Source organism: Alnus glutinosa, chromosome 5 (genome assembly GCF_958979055.1).
Source record: "Alnus glutinosa chromosome 5, dhAlnGlut1.1, whole genome shotgun sequence".
NCBI lineage: Eukaryota > Viridiplantae > Streptophyta > Magnoliopsida > Fagales > Betulaceae > Alnus > Alnus glutinosa.
The window spans coordinates 18,536,491-18,556,681 of NC_084890.1; the positions used below are offsets into that span (position 1 = coordinate 18,536,491).

The following is a 20,191-nucleotide window of genomic DNA, read 5'->3' on the forward strand; positions in this document are numbered from 1 at the left end:
GAAAACCAATTTTTGAACCTCTACGACTGCATCATTAGTACCTTTCAAACCCTCTTGTACAATGCTGTCCCATCGAAGCAACTACACTTCTTCCTCAACCTAGTTGACGAATCTTAAAAAAATAAACTAAAATAAAAGAGAGACAAAAATATCCCCCACCAAAATGACAAAATAAAGACACTGGGTACGTTTGCCAAGTTAGTTTGAAATATTTGTGTTTTTTTACTTTCTGATTCGAAAATAGTTTTTGATGCAATCAAAGTTGAGAAATGTTTTCGATTAGAGCCACATTTAAAAAGTGTTATCTATGAAGTCCACCTTAAAAAATTGTTTAGCAAACTTTATAGTGTTTAGTTTTTTAAACATTTTAAAAGAAACAAACACTAAATATGTTCATTTTGACAAACAAAAAAAAAACACCAAAACAAAACAAAAAAATTCAATTATTTTTACATGCGGGAAAGATGACTTCTTACTTATAAAAATTAAAAATAAAGAAATTAAAGAGGTGGCTGCAACAGCCAAAAGCAATCATACCCCTCTCCTCCATTACGCTTGACCACCTCTTTTATTGTTATTATTATTATTATTATTATTATTATTATTATGGTGACGACGACGACGACCACCTCTTCTATTGTTATTAGTATCATTATCGTTATTATTATTATTATTATTAGTTACCTTTTCACTTCAAAACACAATCGTTAATCGTTTCTAAAAATATACTTATAAAAGAGAGTATAAGGTTTTCTAAAAATTGTCGATTTTTTTTTTTTTAAGTATTTTATATTTGGTTTTCTAAAAAGTGTTTTGAGTAACTTGTCAAACTTGTCACACACGACCAGCAAGGAATGTTGAGCATCACTAACAAATTCTCCACAATAATTTGAATATCGACATTAAATTCAATCAAAATTTCCTTGTCAGAAATAGTTCATTCAGAAAAAGCTTATAAATGTCTAAATTTGAATCAAATTAGAGCAAAGCAGGCATATCTGCCAAAAAGATGATTTAACTACAATATACACTATGCAGAACATTAGAAACCAATAGCACATGGCCAAAAAGTGCTACTTCTTAATAGCTCTGCTACAATAATAAAGGTTGCCATGACGTCAACTGGAGTAAATAGCCCAACGAATATTTGTGCCGCCCGTAAATGTAATCTGGCTCTCCTCCTTCCATTTACAAGGAATATATATATATATATATTTAAATGTATTTTCACAGATGTTCAATTGCCCCACTTTTGAGTCTCTCCATTCGGGCTTGAAGCCCAGACAATGCTTTCTCATCCATGGGAAGAACCCCACTCTGCACTGTATTCTCTGCACCACTGCGGTCTGATGCATGCGGAATCTGACTAGAAAATCCATGGTTTAAGCTGTCATTCATGGACATCAGCGGCCTGCTTCCTGCATCTGGGTTCCCAGCAGCTGCTGCTAATTGCATGCTCCTCATCCTTTCTCTGATTGCATCTAACGTGCCACTGGTTACTGCAATTTCTTGATAAATGAGTACAAAATCAAGAAACAACAAAACAAAACAAAGCCAGAATCACTACTAGCATAGATTACCTCCAGTTATAAATCTCTCATTTCTTTGATCGCCTAATGAGTTCTCAGAGGTGAATCCCCTAGAAGAAGTAAGGGCATTTATGGCCCTGCTGTCTTCACTATATGATGGTGGTAGATTAAAGTTTGTTGGATCAGATTTCACATTTAATGATTTTGCATCATTTAAAGCATTTGTATGTACAGGGGAAAGAGGCGTGAAATCAGGGGAAGAAATAGTTAAGGCCACAGGAGGAGGGGTTGGCATTGGCAAACTCGCGGGGGTCCTTCCAGCTGCTGCATTCTTCTCCATCTGCAAAATTATATCCACAATTTCAATTGTTTATGCACAGACATTTTGTGCAGCTACATATTTTACTTCACAATTGTGCTTAGGCTCTAGTTAAACAATTCACAGGCAAGGATGATGATACAAAACCTGAGCTAAACCATCTCTAATGTAAGTGCGAAATGCCTCACTCGCATTTTGGAGCTGAGAGAATATATCAACCTGAAATAAGAATTACAAATACTATAACCAGGTAATCAAACAGACAAAACTTACGAAAGCATTGTAACTGGCTTTTGATTCCATCACATAAATGAGTATACATGTTCCAAATGGAAACAACAAACTCAATTACTTACCTTTGGGTACAATTGAGTTATGCGGTATAGCTCATATAGACCAATAGTACATGTTTGCTTGTCACCAATTTTCTTGAATATAGCAGCAAGTTCTTGCTGCAAGTTGGGGGAGGGGAACCAAACAAATTATTATGTAACAACAAGAGCAATGGAAAAACAAAATGAATGCAGGAGTGGAATTGATAGAGAAAAATATTACACCGTGAAGGACAACCACAAATGAGTTATTGAATATTATGCACTAAAAACTGGCAAAATGATACCTTCAATTGAGCATCAGCAGAATGCGTGCCAGATGATGGATTGTTGGCCACAGAATCACCCCAATGAGTTTGGCCCCCCGGCCCGGAGGAGGTCAACATTCTTGCTGCAGCTAAAGTCTGAATTCAAAGGAGTAAGAAAGCCAGGTAATTCTCCATCCAAAATGAATAAATAGAGAAAAAAATGTAGAGCCTGACTAGATAAATACCTCAAGATTAAGATCAATGTAGGCAAGAATAATTGGCTGAGGTTTCATATCTATAGGAACCATAGAAAGGTGACCCTTTATTGCAGCTCCGCGAAGCTTCACAAGTTCATGTAGCACAGTTTTGACCATACGTAATGGTTTGTCATCAGCACCAGCTCTATTGTAAATTTATATTTTAGATGGAAAGAAGCAAACGGAGAAAATAGATCAGTTCATATTGGGTAAGGGGTTAAACAATAATAGATTCCATATTCAAATGTGCAAATGATAAGAAATGTACAAACCACACACAAATAATAGATGCCTTATTCAACCGATAAAATACAAACGATAAAGCAGATACCTCCTCCTGATTTCTTCCATCCCTAAGTCTTGCAGGTATAAATGGATGCTTTGAAGGATGCGATCAAGATCAACTTCGTATATGGTGCTTTGAAGAACCTGTACCAATGGAAGCAGAACTATGACATAAGCAACAACATCTGACCATAAATCAGAAAAAGAAAATTTAGAAACATATAACACCAATCCTTCATCCATAGGTACAGGTTACCCTCAGTAAATTTCGTTGCATCCATAGAATTTCAATAACCAGACTCTTTTAACAATTTTGATAGTCATGGTTTCTTAACAATGAAGAATGAAAACACTTGGAGAAAATGACTTTCTGGCATAACTAGCATTTTAACTTCATCAAATAAAATTGTCAGATCTAACTCTTTAGGGAAAAGCCAAAAGAAACAATACGAAGTCATTACAAAGGGTAAGCATTTAACAATTTCAACTAGATGCAGAGTCTAGTACTGTCTTAGGTAAGTGCCTTAGAAAGAAAAGATACCTCTGAGAGAAAACTAACTTGTACCCGTTGTGCGCAGATAACTTGTAAAAATAGGTTCTGAATAACAAAGTAACCAAGGAATTGAAAATGATAAGTTACCTTTGTAAGTTTGATTAAGCATTTGACAACCAAATCAGAGAACTTCTGATTTCTGGAAGCGAATGACTCATTTGATGCAAGTGAAGGCCATCTTGACGGATCCAATGGACGCAAGAGATTAATCAGAACAACAAAGGATGAGGTTCGGTCCGCATTATCCTATACATACCACCACTTATTAATCTTAAATAACAGATACATAAAACTTAGTGCAACATGGATTTATTTTCAAAATTCAAGTAAACATTAACCAGAATCTTAAGCATCAACACGTTCAAAGCTTTCAAAAGTTGGCTGCCATCATCCATATGGGGAACCCTTTCATCCAATAGCCAAAGCAGAAGCTCAGTGATAAGACTGTCAAGAGTACTCTCCTTGACAGCATGTGCAAGTCTTTTATTTTGAAATGTCTGCAGAAAATTCCATATCATTAGAATTTTGTATTAAAATAATTACTTGATGCAGAGTCTGGGAAGAGAAAGTTTGGAGTCTAATAAAACCTAAACATCCATAAAAGAGCAGAAAGCAAAATGACAGGCCAGTAGGATGGTAAACTTACCTGCATCAGAGTGTTCAGGACATATTTACAAGACCTTGACGAAGCTCCAGTCAGACTGAAGTCAAAAGTCTTTGCTACCTATTAGAAGAAGAAACAAAGATATGAATATATGACACTTTCAAACTAGCTTCATGATAAAAATGTAAGTGTAATTGCCTTATTTGCCAAGCATGAAACCAGCCTATCTGAATCCTTCACGAGTTCATCCATTGCACTGCCATCTGGATCACTAGTGGCCTGAGCCAACTCATGGCACACAACTTTCATTCCTTCAACAGACTGCATATCACAGGCATGTTTCAAAGCTCAAAACTTCTTTTACACCGAAATTACATGCACAAACATAAACGATTTGCATGTCTCTCTGTGTATGTGTGTGCATGTATTTGAAAGAGAATCACACCCCAAAAATAACTGCAGTTTAGAAAGAGTTGACATCAGAGCACAACAACTTAAGGAGCTCAAAACGTGATCAGTTATGGAAATTGGTCTCATACATTCAAAAGATTAGCCGCTAGAATAGACGAAATGGAAATGGAAATGGAAAACAAACCCAAGACAGGCAAAGCAATCATAAAACAATTGTAGCAAACGAGAATGAGAAGATAACCACAGCCCATTTAAGTGGCCAACTAGTACAGAACAACTGAGAAGTTAAGCTTCAGATGAAGCCACCATCTTCGTTAATCTGAGAATATATTGGTTACGTATTAAATAAAAATGAAAAACTCGGTTGTGATGCTAAATCTGAGGATATATATACATATAAGAAATGTTACACACTCCCACACTTCCTGACGTGGCACTAAAAATCACCTTTTAATTTTGGATCTAGTTTGGATCTAGTGGTGATTTTTAGTGCCATGTCAGGGAGAGTGCATTTATAAGTGTGGGGTGGGAGTGTGTGTAGCATTTTTTATTTTTCTCCATTTCTTCACTGTACAACAGAATATATTCCAATTCCAGAAATCCCCTTCCAAACCAAACCCCAGACCTTGCCAAGGATGAGAAATTCCACCTAGGCACAAAAGACCCTAGCAGCAAATCAACTACTACATATCAAAGTACAAAATTTTAGAAATAGGAAGCCAAAAACTAGAAGAAGCAGTGAGCCAAATGAACAGCACCGTCAATCCTTCAACGCTTTGTTTCCTTTATTATATAACTGAGTCTAGGTTGCAAACATATAAGAAGGGGGTGGGAAATGTTTTCAAAATTTGTGAGATTTGAGGTAGGGGAAAAGTCAAATTTTAGTTTTTGGCATGATGTGGTGTGGGGATAATCCGTTGAAGATATCTTATCCAGATTTGTTCAGGATTGCTCAGAGAAAGGATGCGTGGGTGGCAAATAACTTTTTCCTTTTTTTTTAATAAGTAATAAACCAATCTCATTGAAAACGTAAGACGCCCCTAAGTACACATGAAATATACAAAAAGAACCACCTAACTAGAAAGAGCAAAATGAACAAAGAAGTCACTATAACTAATCGACAGAGGAGACACATACGCCGCTGTTCATAGATACAATGTTTCGTAGAACAAGGATAAAATTTCCCTCAGCGTCCTCTCCCTGTCCTCAAGGTTTCTATCATTTCTTCATTTTTTTATATGTAAGTAATCTCATATCATTAAAAAGAGTAGAGGGGCGCAACCCTAATACACGAAAAGTATACAAAAGTGCCTCTAATCAGAGGAAACAAAAGAGCATGAATTTAAAAACTCTGCAAACGTAAAACGACTCAAGCTATGAGCCGAGACCCATACAAATAACATATTAAGCACATTACAAAAAAACTCATAACCCGACATTTATTCACAGACTCCCCATTGCAATGAAGAAGGTAGTCCACAGACTCCCCATTCCTCTTGCACATGCAACATTTGTTCATCACGATAACGTGCTGCCTTCTGAGATTATCCAATGTGAGGATCTTGCTTAGAGCCATCGACCACGCAAAAAAGACCACCCTCGAAGGAGCCTGAGTTCCCCCCCCCCCCCCCCCCCCACATACAGTCTTCCAGGGGAAGCGGCTACCTTCAGGAGAAGCCAGAGAGCTATATAAGGATTTGACCTTTAACAATCATCTTTTGGATGGAGCCAACAACATGGACTGACATAATGGCACAAACCGCACCACCTCCGCGAACGATGATGGAAAACCACCCACGATGGGCATCACCGTCGCATCAGGGCACGATCCTGACCTCGCCACCTCCATAAACGAGGGCCCCATCTCCTCCTTCCCACCCTCATCTGCCGAAAACGAAGACCCACTACCACACCCCCACCATAGCAAAAAGATAAGTCCTTTGCCTTTCTTAGCTCACGAGCAAATTTGTGCCAGCCCCACCCTCCACGACGCTCAGGGATCATCAGAATCCCTCTCCGCCTGCCCATCCCATAAGCTGCCGCCTCTAAGAACCAACCATCTTTGTTCCCACCTCTACGCAAGGTCAAAACCTTCGACCTCTCCCTGAAAGATTTGACAAACTCTTTTATCTCCAGGGAAGCCCAAAAGAACCTCCATCGTCGAGGTTAGCCAACCGGTACACTAGTTGCTTAGGAGGATCTCACTGAAGAAACCTTCCCTCTTTTCTTCCACCCGCAGTACCGATGCCCCATCCAAAACTAAGAGCACAAAGGATTTTGCCTCCACTAAGAACCTCCTTTCCATCTTAAGGCTCGTCTGAATACAGTGCTCCAAGAGAAAGGAAAACCAGGTCGAGACCAAGCTGGACACGCCTACACGTGCCACCGCTAGGGCCGATATAGAGGGGGCATTTATTCTTTGTTGTTATATCCACCGCCGAAGTTTTCAACATCAACACCAATGGGCTAACACCTGTGCCTATTGATATGGCACCACCTATGGGTTTTTCGTTCATCTCTGTTCTGCTCTCAATACCGTACGCCAACTACAAAAAATACAAAGAGTTTTGCAACTTGAAGGCAAAGGTTTTCCAACCCTTGGCTCTCCCTTCCGATACAACAATGTATCCGCTCCAACCACCACCTCCGAACTCCGCCACAACCAAGATTCCATTTGAGCATCATTGTGCGATGAATGATTTGTTTCACACTAGAGGATTTTACGTAAGCCTTTGACCCCACCACTTGAGATAGAGCCTCCATGGTGGCCAACAACCAGGATACGCTGAATTTCCCAAAAAATTTGAATGAAACAAACCCTTACTTTCGTATATTCGTCCCTCAATCTAAACAGAAAAAAAAATTGAATGGAACATCCTTCAATCTCAAACTTGAAAAACTTAGCTTCGATGACAAATCATCTCAAACTCCCCATTTAACAATCTTCAATTGTGTAGTTCAGTAACTCTTTTTTTTTATATATAAGTAATAAAGAGATTTATTAAAAGCGTAAGGCACCCCTAAGTACACCGACAGTAAACAAAAGAAAGCATCTAGCTAGAAAGAGAAAAAGGAAACCCAAAAAAGAAAGAAACCCACGAAAAACCCACAGGGACCAAGCCCTAAAGCACAAAACCCACCAAGAGCACTCAAAGCAACAAAAGAAAAGCCCAAACAAACCCACAAAGACCTACCTTAGAACCCGAAACCCACTAGGAGAACTCAACGCTATAGAGCCTGAGCCTTTCCTCTCCTACTCCTAGAGGGCACGCTCGCATCACCGTAGTTGATGGAACTCTTCAAATTCTGCAACTATCTCCTCCCTTTAGTCTTAAGCCACTTACCCTTATTACCCCGAAAAAAATCCTCTTCAATGGCATCCAACAACGCGAAAGACGCGTCTACATCCTCAACACCATCCGAATCCCAATCCAAGGGCATGTCGGGAAGACAAACACCCAAAGGGTAAGAAGAGTCTCCTTCCTCCCCAACCCAGCCTTCAACCCCCTAATCCCACACAACAATCTCCCCAGACAGGCCAAAACCAACCGGCCACTCTTGAGATTGGATCAAGCCATCCGATTTGAAAACTACACCCTTATCAGCAATCAAAGAAGCTCATCCACTCAAGGGGGATGGAACACGCGGGAGGAGGAATCCACGCCGAAGAAAGCTAGATGGAGGCGGCTTACCCACTCCCCCACTTGGCTTCGGCGAGTACAGGACCACCATCCCTCCCAAAACCTAAGAAGAAGCACCCAAACACGGCGTCGTCGGAGCACTAAAAGCTATCACCACCTCATCGAACATAGAAACATCCATCTGAGAAGTATTAGCCTTCGATTTTCGGTGATGTCTCAGGACCAATTTGGACTCGGACGGGTAGATGGGAGCCCCACTCTCCGAAATCACCGGAATAGAAAGGCAAATCCTCTCTCCCAACACAACTGCCCCCAAAGAAGAGAACTCAAACCCCTTTGAATCCAAAACCGGACCCCCAAAGGTAGCATTCACATCAGCTAGAGGAGATTCAAAAGAGTCAGGACTATCGACCATGCACAAGCCTAGACCAACAACCAACGCCGTGCACAAGCCAAGATCGGCAGCTTTAGGAAGGAAAACACATCAGCAAGTGCAGATAACCCGCCATGCATGCCATCCGTCATTGCAACCTCCTGCCGAAGTTCAACTTGCCGAACCAAAGCAGGTTGATTAGAAGACACCGGAATATCCACCGGAGAGGCGAGAGGAAAAACCCCCACCGACAACGAGCTAGACTTGATCGCCAAAAAAGTACCAGCCGAACCATCCAAAGCTTCCACGATGGGTACAACTACCTTCTGACAAACTGGCGGAAGAGAAGCCCCCACCGACAGCGAGCCAGACTTGATCGCTGGAAAAGACTCAGTCGAACTGTCCAAAGCTTCCGGTACCAGAGAACCCAAACCCGAAGTAACAGATTCCAAACCCGTTGGGTAATCGTCAGATCCGCAACCCACCATAACTCATCTTTTTCGCCTTCTTAGTGTTGGGCTTAAAGCCCAACCTCCTGGAACCAGCCCGAAGACAGAGCCCTCTAAGCACAGAATACTTAAAGACCCGGCCCAAACCCATACAGTACAATAACCTTCTCAGCCCAACAGAGGAGGTACTGCTCCTGCCCAAGTTTGAAAAAATCCAGCTTACCCAATCCAACCAAACACTAAACTGCTCGAGAATCTTCCTTAAGAACGTATCGTCGCAATCCCTGGACCCCATTGAACACCCAACCGAACATGCCTCCCTACAACCTCTGCATCTTCGAACACTGGAGCCATCAACACAACGGTCTTTACCCAACCTAAAAGATCAGCCTCCGCTGACAGGACCAGAGTCCAACAACCTAAGGCAGGAAAGGAATGCGGCGAGCGCACCGCCTCCGCAAACGACAAGGGACCCGCTGCCTTTCCCAAAAAATCCCCCACCAGAGAAACACTGTCTACCGGCCACACCACCTTCTTCCCACCTACCTTTTCCGCCGGCAAAGAAAAGTCAAAACCGCACCCTACCACAGCAACAAGGGAATCCTTCGCCTTTCGCAGCTCCCCAACAAACTTGAGCCAACCCCAACCTCCACGCCCCTCAGGAATACGAAGGAACCCTCTCTGCCCGCCCAACCCATAGACCGTTGCCTCCACAAACCGGCCATTAGTGTTTCCCCCTAAGCAAACGATCGTCACCTTCAACCCCTCCCTGAAAAATTTGACAAAATCAAACACTCCAAGGATACCCATCAACTCATCCATCGTCGACACCAGCCATACTAAGCTGGTGTTTGCTCAGTAGTACCTCACTGGAAAAATTTTCTGCTTCTATACCACCCGTAGCACTAACGCCCCCTCAAGAACCGAGAGGACAAACGATTTAGCCTCCACCAGAAATCTTCTATCCATCTCTAGGCTCACCAACCGTAACCAACGAAACACCCAAAATCAACTTCCATCTCTTGAAACAAAGATTTAATTTATACTAGTATCCTAGCAACATATTTCAATTTAATAGAGGAACTTTTATTCCAGTCAAACTTTTAGATAATTAAGGAAAATTTCCACAATAAATCAATGGACACATTTAGTGACAAACTGATCACAACATGAGTGTCAACGTGCACAAATATCTAAGTTTAGTGCATTATGAGTGCCCACAAAAGAAGAAAAAACATTGACACAAAAATAGGCTGGACACCTGCTCAGGAGAACCAAAGGAAATGATATCCAGAGCTTCATTCCAGTCCGTGGGGCCATTGACACCAGCAAGAGACTGGGGCACCAACTGTCTGTCCATCTGAAGCTCACTATGACCATAGTTTTTCCTGTAACTGAACGACGTTAAGAACATGACAGAAATATGTTGTACGTAACTAGAAAAAGAACACTCAAACGTATCTATTGTACCTTGAATATATTGGGCCTGAAACAGATCGTGAAACTTCCCCACTTTGCTCTGCTACATCGGAGCTGGTAATCAACAGAGAAATTATGTTGAAAGTCCAAAATAACCTCTAAGGCAGCAACAAAAATATCACAGGTAAGTATTGAACTCATAGTCATAATAGTTCACGCGATTTACAAGAAAGTTTCCCTTAATTAATGAGAAAATTTCTCATACAAATGTCAGAACTATGACCAGAACCTTTCCAAATCATTCCAGGTTCTTTTCCTGATCCTTTTTCTAATTTTAAAATAATAATAATAATAAAATAAACAAGATTGTAAAAGTTGTAGTATCATACGTTCTGTGCATCATAACACAAGATGTTGAAATTGCATGACAACCATGAAAACTATGCATCATAACATGAAAATTGGGAATAAAAATCCAAATTAAACAGCAGCTTAGATTTGTAATAACCATGACAAAAATTGTAAGAAACAGCATCATAAGTGATGCAGCCAGCAACCCTTGATTTCATGTTTATGGGGTGTCTTCAGTATTTCTTAAAGCTCTGGCAGATTATTAAATAATCTAGTTTTGGGATGTCTACAGAATTTTGTTTTTGTAGTTTGTGCTGAATCTAAGACAGTCAAGAGTCTTTGTGAGTCAACAAGTCTTATCTGACTTTTTTATTGCTGGCTCTTGGAAATAGAAGAATTTATTATGCTAGTTGTCTCTAGAGAGTCTTGGAACTAGGACAGCCGGTTGATCCCAATCCTGGTGCCTCTGATGTTGGGAAATCGAAGAGACAAATTGGGTTTCTTACTCAAGAGGGTAGCAGAACTAGAAGCTTCCAGATCTGTGGAGGAAGATGAAGGGTTAAATAGTGACTGTGAGAACCAGTTCTATGGTTGCATTCTGCGGAGGCAGACACCTGTTCATGATCATAGAAGATGAGAGATGATTTAAAACGTGAAATACCAGAATTCAACGGTAGTTTACAAGATGAGGAATTCATCAATTGTCTGAACACCGTCGAAACGATTTTGACTCAAGGATATTACTGATGAGAAAAAGGTCAAATTGGTCGCTAATAGATTAACTGGAAGAGCTTTTCCATGAGTTCTAGCATGGTGGGTACAACTGAAGATGGCACATGAAAGTAAGAAAAGGGAGAGATAACAAGTTGGGAGAAAATGAAAAAGAAACTGAAGAAGAATTTTAGCACCCTATATCAACATTTCATAATTTATCAAAGAATTCTATCAACTCATGGCTAGAAAGGACTTATCAGAGAATGAAGACCAGCAGGTTGCAAGGTTTGCTGGGGGGTCAAGGGAAAGCCTACAAGATGCTCTCAATCTGCATGCTTTTTGGTTTGTAACAGTTGCCTATCAGGATGATTTGATCATAGAAAAAGAACAAAACAGAACCAGCTACAGTGCTGAAATGTCTGACAGCAGATCAAGAGCTGGTCCTATGACCCACAAGGCAGCACAGGGTGTTCAAAGGCATGGGAAAGTTATGGACCAGCAGAATTCAAGGTCGAAGGGCAACCGTGGTTCAACTACAGCATCAGGTAGCCGTGTCAAACAAAATCAAAGCAGTGGTTCTAGATTTCATTGCTTCAAGTGTAGAGATCCAAATCACAATTCTTTGGACTCTGGAAGAGCCCCTACTAGCCCTTTGGACAGTGGAAAACAACTTATGATTTAAAAGGGAGAGCTTCTTGAAGATATTAGAGAAACTGTTTTTGACAAGAAGTCAATGATGGATTTGATGAGTATCTAATTTATGAAGATACATGTGAAGCATTTGTTATTCGTAAGAGCCTAATAACGCCATAGCAATAAATTGAGGATTGACTGAAAAGAAATATTTTCCATACCACATGCACCATCTGTGGGAAAGTGAGAATGTTTTTTCTACTGAACTGTTCAGAAACTGCAGCTGAAACAAGAGAAACACCCAAAGCCTTGTAAGCTTTTCTTGTTTCAAGAAAGGAAATGAGGTAACTGTTGATACTCGCGGTCTGGTTTCATTTTCAATTGGAAAAATATATTTTGATTTGCAATGTAGTTGGAATGGATGCTTGTGGCATCGTCTTAGGAAGACCATGGCAGTATGATTTTGGTGCAATTCATGATGGCAGAAAGAATAGTTGTACTTTTTGGAAGGATAGTATGAAGATAACACTAGCACCGAAAAAGGAGGACAATTTCCCTAAGTTGAAACAGGGAAACGGAAGCGATTTTCTCTGGGCTACTAGTTGCTTGAAGGAAGCTGAAGAAATTGGAGTTTATATGCTCTAGTAACTAAAGGAACTATTCAGAATCCATTCCTTCCAGACAAAATAAAGCCATTGATCAAGGAATTGGCAGATATGATGCCAAAACCTTCCTCCAGGTTTGCCTTCATTGAGGGATATTCAACAGCAAATAGATCTCATTCCGAGATTAAGCCTTCCAAACAAACCAGCTTATAGGATGAGCACAGAAGAGCATGAAGAACTTCAGCGCCAAATATCGAAAGCAATGAAGGAATTAATTTGGGAAAGTTTAAGCAAATGTGATGTACCGGCCTTATTAACACCTTATAAAGACGGAACATGGCGAATGTGCATGGACAACCGTGCAATAAAACAAATCACAGTCCGTTATTGCCATCCTATACCTCGTCTTGATGACATGTTAGACTGATTGGGGATTGCAAAGGTATTTTCTAAAATATATCTACCGAGTGGATACCACCAAATCCGTATACGGCAAGGTCATGAGCTGTACGAATGGATAGTAATGCCATTCAAATTGTGTAATGCTCCTAGCACATTCATGAGTCATGAACCAGATTTTGAAGTCTTTTATTGGAAGGTTTCTGGTATTATTTCGTTGTTTGATCTACAGCCCATATTATGATGCACACAAACAGCACCTACGTGAAGTTCTTGAAACTTTGCAAAGAGAAAGCAATATGCTAACATGAAGTGTGTATTCATGACTGAGCAAATATTTCTGGGTTTTGGTTTCTGCTGAAGGAAATAAAATGAACCAGTCCAAGGTGAAAGCCATCCTTTATTTGCCCACACCTAAAAACATACATGAAGGAGCTTCCATGGGTTGGCATCATTTTATAGGCTGTTCATACACAATTTCAGCAGTTTAGTAGCTCCCATTACAGATGGGTGCTATCTTGAGCAATTAAATTACACATTAAAACATAAGGCTGGAATTCAAACAAAGTTGCTGATGTGCTGTGTCGCAGAGCCTCTTTTATCCACATACACGTGGAAGTCAAGGAATTTGACACGTTTAAAGAACTTTACCAGGAAGACACTTATTTTGGTCCTATTATTAAACAAACCATGGCTGGACAGCAAGCTGGTTATACTCTTCAAAATGGTTTTTTCCTTTTCAACAAAAACTAGCCCTGCATCCCGGAGTGTTCATTGTGTCAGAAGATTGTCAAAGAACCACACGAAGAAGGGAATTTTGGTCGGGATAAAACTATAGCATTGATGAGCTCATCCTATTGGACCCTAAACTGAAATGAGATGTTACAAGATTTGTTGAGCGTTGCCATGTGTGTCAAAGATCAAAAGGAGGATCTACAAAATGCTAGATTATACACTCCACTTCCCACTCATACTTCAACATGGGTAGACATGAGTATGGATTTGTTCTTGGTCTTCCTCAGACTCAAAGCAGAGTTGATTCAATTCAGGTTCAGGTGAACAGAATTTAAAAAATAGCCCATTTTATCCCTTGTAAAAATATGAATGCAACTAATGTGGCCAATGTTTGGGTAGTTCATTTTTTATAAGAAATCGGAAAGTTTGGCGAACGTTTTGGTGTTTACAGCAAGCTAAGAGATCGGAAAGTTGGTCCTGGCAAAATTATTAAAAGGATCAATGATAATGCTTACCAGCTGAAACTTCTGAGTCATTACCTCAGACGTGTTCAATGTCAAGATCTAATTCCATACAAAGGTGACCCTTTAGAGAAAACAAGGATGATGACAACTCAAAATCCAATGGAGGAAGACTGATGCAGCCAAAAAGCTTTGATTTCATGTTTATGGGTGTCTTTAATATTTCTTAAAGCTCTGGCAGATTGTTAATTAATCTAGTTTTGGGGCAGCTATGCAATTAAGTATTTTATTTTGTAGTTTGTGCTGAATTTAAACAGTCATGTAACGATCAGGGAAAGCACAGCCACATATGCACTATCACCCCAAAATGACTAGTCAAGTTACGATTGGAACCTCCTGAAATGACACTGACAAAGTTCAGACCCACTAAATAAGAACCCAATTCAGGATTAACTTTCTTGGGTGTCACAATCTCCCCCATTCATATCCTTGACATGTCAGGGCTCATGTCATGCAATGGCTAAATGACACTTGGTATTATTAGGTTGCTCTAATATCATTTGGAACAACCTAGGAAAAGTGTTAGCTACATCTATACTATCACTCCAAAAGGACTCATCAAGTTGCATTTGGATTTCTCAAAAATCATTTATAAAGTCTAGTCTCACATAGTAAATGACCAATGTGAGACTTTGCACCCATGAGCTCATTTATAATCCATCAACTCCATGTGGGCAATTCATCATCCCAATATGAGACTAACATTCTAAAGTGTCACAATCTCCCCACACAAATCTATGACATCCTTTTGTCAAGACCCACTTCATGTCGTGCTTTAGTGTCACGTGTTGTTACTAGGTTCTTCTTATACTATTTGTAACAATCCAAGAAAAGTGTTAACCATATCTACGTTATTATTGCAAAATGACTAGTCAAGTTACAATTAGAGCCTCTTGAAATCACTTATAAAGCCAGTCTCACCCTACTAACTTTTTGGGTCATCACAAGTCAAGAATCCTTATATGAGTCAAGAATCGTTCTATAGCTCTCCGACTTCTCCTAAAGGTAGCTGCTTCCCCTAGAAGAGTGTATGGCAGACTCAGGCTCCTTTGAGGGCGGTCTAAGCAATATCCTCACCTTGGATCACCTTAGGAAACGGCATGTCATCGTGATGCACAGATTTTGCATGTGCAGGAGGAATTGAGAGTTTGTGGACCACCTTGTTCTTCATTGTGATGTGGATTCTGTTATATGGAGTGCTTTTTTCAATTGTTTCAGGATATCCTGGGTTATGTCTAAATGTGTTGTTAATATGTATGACTATTGGTGGCCCTCTGGCAAGCCAAAGTGTGTTGCAATGTGGAAAATGGTGCTTACATGCCTCTTTTGGTGTTTGTGGAGGAAAATGAATGATAGAAACTGAGAACAGCGAAAGGATGCTAGGAGAAATTCCTTGTTGTACGAAACATTGTATCTACGAACGGAGGCGTATGTGTCTCCTCTGTCGATTAGTTATAGTGACTTCCTTGTTTGTTTTGCTCCTTCTAGTTAGGTGGTTCTTTTTGTATATTTTATGTGTAGTTAAGGGTGTGTTACGCTTCCAATTAGATTGGATTATTACTTATCAAAGAAAATATAAGTATTTTTTTTATAAGTAATATATATATTATATATGTAAGTATTTATTACACTAGTTGTCTCTAAAAAGTAATGGAACTAAGAGATAATTATTATGAGATTTTTCCATTTTTTGTAAGTACATTCCATTACTAAAAGGACGGGTTACAACGAAACAAAAGGCCAATAGGAGTAGGCTCCCCAACAACAGACCCAAACAGAATAAGCAGTGACAAAACTATAAACAGAAAATAAGCAATGTGTCCAATAATGATCCCAAAGAACCATAAAAGACCCGGACCTCTATATATTGGGAAAAAGTCAAGAAATTGGCCGCTTTATCAAAACAGAGGGCACAAGTAGGGACATGAGAATCCTAATTCTCGATCGTCTACAATCTCGCCGGAGTTGAAGCCAGAGTCTGTTTCTGGGTTGTCTCTCAGTTGGCCTTCTCCTGGAGGTTTGGTGGCTCCTTCGTCAGAGGAGGGTATAGCAGCTCTAGGGGCGTCTCCTTTTCCGGCGCCGTCTCTTGCTCTTCTTCGGCCGGAGCCTTCGTCGCCGGCGGTTCCAGAGGCTTCTCCGGTTCGGACGTCGTCTTCTGGGCTCTCTCTGGTTCGTTCTCCTCATGGGGGTATGGAGGTTCCTTTGCCGGGGGAAGGTTTTGAAGCCCCAGGGGTGCTTCCTGTTCTTCCGGCGCCGGCGCCGTCGCCGGCTGTTCCAGGGGTTGTTCCAGCTCGATTTTCATTTTCAGGGGAAGAGTCTAACTGCTTGAAGGTAGTACCTAGCCGGGCTACTGGCTCTAAGCCTTTCGGGTTTCCCCCCTCGCCGGTTCAGGTGTCTCTTCCTCCGGTGGTCCAGGTTGATTCTCTGTCGGCTCTGGTGTCCCCTCCTCTGCTTTGCAATCCGGTCGATGCTTCTGTGGCGGCCTCTCAACTCACGTCCCCTCCTTCCATTGGAGCGACTAAGTTGGGGGAGAAATTAAGCTCTTCGTTCCCCGTAGTCTCGAAGCCATTTCATAGTTATATCAAGAAGGCGAGGGTTCTCAGGGAAGGGGTTTCGTTGAAGTGGAACGAGGTGCTTCTTTCAGACTCCTTGAAAGCATCGAAGATGGTTGCCGACTTAGCTGTTAAGAAGGTTTCGGCTGTAGAGACTCCAACGAAGAAAGTTGCAGAGCTTCCAGTGAAGACGGGCATTCTCAAAAAAGGGTTTCTTAACCCCCGCCCATATAAGCCAGCCATTATGGATTCGCCTCGGAAGGTTATCGATGTAGGGATGGTCAGGCCTTCCTCCCCTCCTAGAGGTTGCTCCACTTCTTCATCCGTTGAGGGTAATAGCTTCTCCCAATCTCGGAATTGGCCGATCGGTTTTGATCATAACGGGGAGATTGTGGTTTGGGAGGAGGACGTTGATCTTTGGGATGTGTCGCCTTTGGATTGGGCGCTAGAGGATGCTTTTGGGGACGAGGCGTTGGCTATTCGGGATGCCATGGAAGAAGAATTTCAGCGTGACAAGATGATATCGCGCCAAAAGTCTAAAGGAAAGAGGGAGCTTCTAAATCTGCATAGCTCTATCAACTATGGCGACGATAAATCTTCCGCTAGGCGTAGGATAGGAAAGGACTTTATGTTGTAGAGCTGTGTGCCTTTATTGCTTGGGTGGGTCTGTGGGTCATCCATCGGGTTCGGTTTTTGCTTGGTTTTTCCTTTGGGTTTTGGGGGTCCTGTTGGGGTATTGGGGTTGGGTTCGGTGTTCCTTATATGCTTGTTAGGGGTTTTCTTGTGGGTTTCCTGTGGGTTTCTTGTGGGTTTTCTTGGGTTTTTTTGTGGGTTAGCTGAGTTTGCTTCTATGTATACTTCATGTGTACTTAGGGGCGCCTTACGCTTTTTTTTTTAATGAAATTATCTTACTTATCAAAAAAAAGTAGAGACATGACTGTTACGAGACCCTGCAACCCCACTCGAACCCCAAAAAGGGACACGGATAGAGGTATGACCCTCGCAATATCCTTTAACCCTACCCATACCCTTGCTAGATGAGGACAACAACCATCGAGAGGAGGTTGAGGGGGGAGGTGCTGCAGAACACAGAACAGGATCTGTCATCAAGGAGAACAAACTCCAAAAGCAAAGAATCTCCTCCAACAAGTGAGACCGTAAAAGGCCAGGGAGATTCAAACCCACTAACAGCACAAAAGGAAAAAAAAAAAAAAACATAAATACAAAGCAAATACAGAAAAAGAACAAAAACACAACAAAGGCTGCAGAAATACAGAAAAAGGAACATAAATAAAAATCCAAGCCCAAAAATAAGCAGCACTAGATGCTGAGGTGGAGGAGAAGTGGTGGCGCATGGGATCCACGCACCCACGTGTGAGATACATGCGCAGGTACGTGAAAACCACGAGGTGTGTGAAAGCCACGATGATGTGAGTGACGCGGCTACGGGATGCGAGGAGGCCGGCGGAGATTGTGACGGGGTTAACCAAGAATCATAAATCGAGCTTCAAAAAAAGTCAAAATTGAGACCCAAGTCCGATCTTGACAGAGGAGGTATTGTGGCGGCTCCAAGGAGGCGAAACGGCAGCGGTGAAGGGCTTGAGGTTGCGTTTTTGGGAGGATAATGGATAAATAGCCCAAGGCGATGGATAAAGCCTCATAAGAGGTGGATTGGGCTAGAAAAAGATCTAGCCAAAAGGAACCCAAGGCAGAATCAAGAGAGGGAGGAAGAAGGTGAAGAGAGTCGGAGGAGGGAAGGTCTCCTCAAGCTTTTTTCCTCTATGCAGCACTAGATAGAAAGAGGGGTAGGGTTTCAAGGTGAAAAACATTATTATGAGACGTTGAGTTATATAAATCAGTTATGAAGCATGGTAAGATAGACTTTTCTGATTAAACAAAACTATTGCAAAGAATTATTCTTTACAGCCCTACTTTGGGTTTGTGTCTTTCCATCTATTTCCCCTAACTTTCTCTTTCTTTATTTGCTCTAAATCAGCTTCAACAGTCCTTAGTGTACTGTGGAATGCATTAATAAGTTATGTCCCTCATCCTTTTATAATTAGATAATATAATAAAAACAGTAGTATTAGTAAGATATAACCAACAACAAATGTTGAAAGCCAAATAAATCATAGTTCACATTCACAAATTGACTATCATGACACAAAACACGAAAGATTGGAAGCAAGAAAAAGCAAAGAAAAAAATTATGCTGCAAATGGTACAGACACATGCAAATCACAAGCATTAAGAGCAGAACAGACCTATTTTCTCTGACAGAACGCCTTAAAGCAGCTCTAGCTTCACCAGGCCTACCTTCCTTCTTCTTTTCCATCTCGCGTACCTGATAAAATGCATCCTGGTAAATAGATAGAAACAGAAACAGAACAGAACATAAATATGTACCTACCTTCCACTTAAATCTATCATCTAACATGCTTTTCTGAGCATCTGTTAGCTTCCCAACATATCTCCATATGTCCTCACCTACAAAAATTTGGTGCATAAAAGTGCTCAGAACCAGCCAAGCAGTAGGGAATAGAAAGGGACACAGATCAAAGACCAGTGGCCTCAACTTCAAAGTAAGACAAGTAATAGGAAATCATACACTATTCTTATAATATGAATCTCTATTCAAGCCGAAGAAAGAAATTCTCATACGTTTATCATCATACGTTAACAAACCAAGAAATAAGACCAAAACCTTGCAGACAAAATTATTACTATGATAAAAAGAATACAGGCAGAAATCATCAAAACAGGAGCTATATACATTACAAAAACCTCATGACAAATCATAACGGGCATTGTGGTATTCAGACACCATGACATACCAAGAATCTTATAACCCAAAGCTAGCGTATTTAATGCTGCTTTCCTAATTTCACCATCTCGTTCTGCTGTCAAGCTTGCAACAATTTGCAACGACTTCAATTGTCCACTAATCTGTTCAAACGAGAATAGACAAAAGTATGTCAGAAAACCAGAAAATCATAGTAGTAGTAGTAGTAGTGTATCAACAATTGATGTAAGAAACAAGCCAAAAACCTCTAACTTCACCTCAGCTCCATGGTGATCAATGATGAATCCAACGAGATCAACACACTCTATCCGAGTACGGTTGTTCTTTGATCGCAAACCCTCCAAAATATAAGGGAAACTTTTTGATGCTGAACATATGGTTACAATTTGTTTGGTCAGCTCCCGCATTTTTTCTCGTACTTTCTCAATGTTATGCCCCGACTGCAGCACAACATAATT

At 40.8% G+C, this 20,191-nt stretch overlaps 1 protein-coding gene across 11 annotated transcripts in view; it reads right to left on the reverse strand.

Annotated features, from left to right (window-relative positions):
• Positions 1 to 959: 959 nt before the first annotated feature.
• The window catches only part of LOC133869477 (protein MOR1), a 42,285-nt gene continuing 23,053 nt past the window's right edge, over positions 960 to 20,191 (reverse strand). For 9 of the 11 annotated variants that reach the window (XM_062306502.1, XM_062306501.1, XM_062306500.1 and 6 more), the window contains 17 exons: positions 19,991 to 20,173; positions 19,765 to 19,876; positions 19,341 to 19,417; positions 19,195 to 19,274; positions 10,472 to 10,534; positions 10,263 to 10,395; positions 4,326 to 4,448; positions 4,170 to 4,247; positions 3,862 to 4,020; positions 3,611 to 3,769; positions 3,017 to 3,114; positions 2,674 to 2,830; positions 2,468 to 2,584; positions 2,205 to 2,300; positions 1,996 to 2,067; positions 1,581 to 1,869; positions 960 to 1,499 (listed from right to left, as the gene is read on the reverse strand). In XM_062306502.1, coding sequence (XP_062162486.1) covers positions 1,228 to 1,499; positions 1,581 to 1,869; positions 1,996 to 2,067; positions 2,205 to 2,300; positions 2,468 to 2,584; positions 2,674 to 2,830; positions 3,017 to 3,114; positions 3,611 to 3,769; positions 3,862 to 4,020; positions 4,170 to 4,247; positions 4,326 to 4,448; positions 10,263 to 10,395; positions 10,472 to 10,534; positions 19,195 to 19,274; positions 19,341 to 19,417; positions 19,765 to 19,876; positions 19,991 to 20,173 — 2,268 coding nt within the window. In that variant the 3' untranslated portion in view covers positions 960 to 1,227. The remainder of the gene's footprint in view (positions 1,500 to 1,580; positions 1,870 to 1,995; positions 2,068 to 2,204; positions 2,301 to 2,467; positions 2,585 to 2,673; positions 2,831 to 3,016; positions 3,115 to 3,610; positions 3,770 to 3,861; positions 4,021 to 4,169; positions 4,248 to 4,325; positions 4,449 to 10,262; positions 10,396 to 10,471; positions 10,535 to 19,194; positions 19,275 to 19,340; positions 19,418 to 19,764; positions 19,877 to 19,990; positions 20,174 to 20,191) is intronic. The other 2 variants (XM_062306496.1, XM_062306493.1) reach the window with 1 other exon arrangement.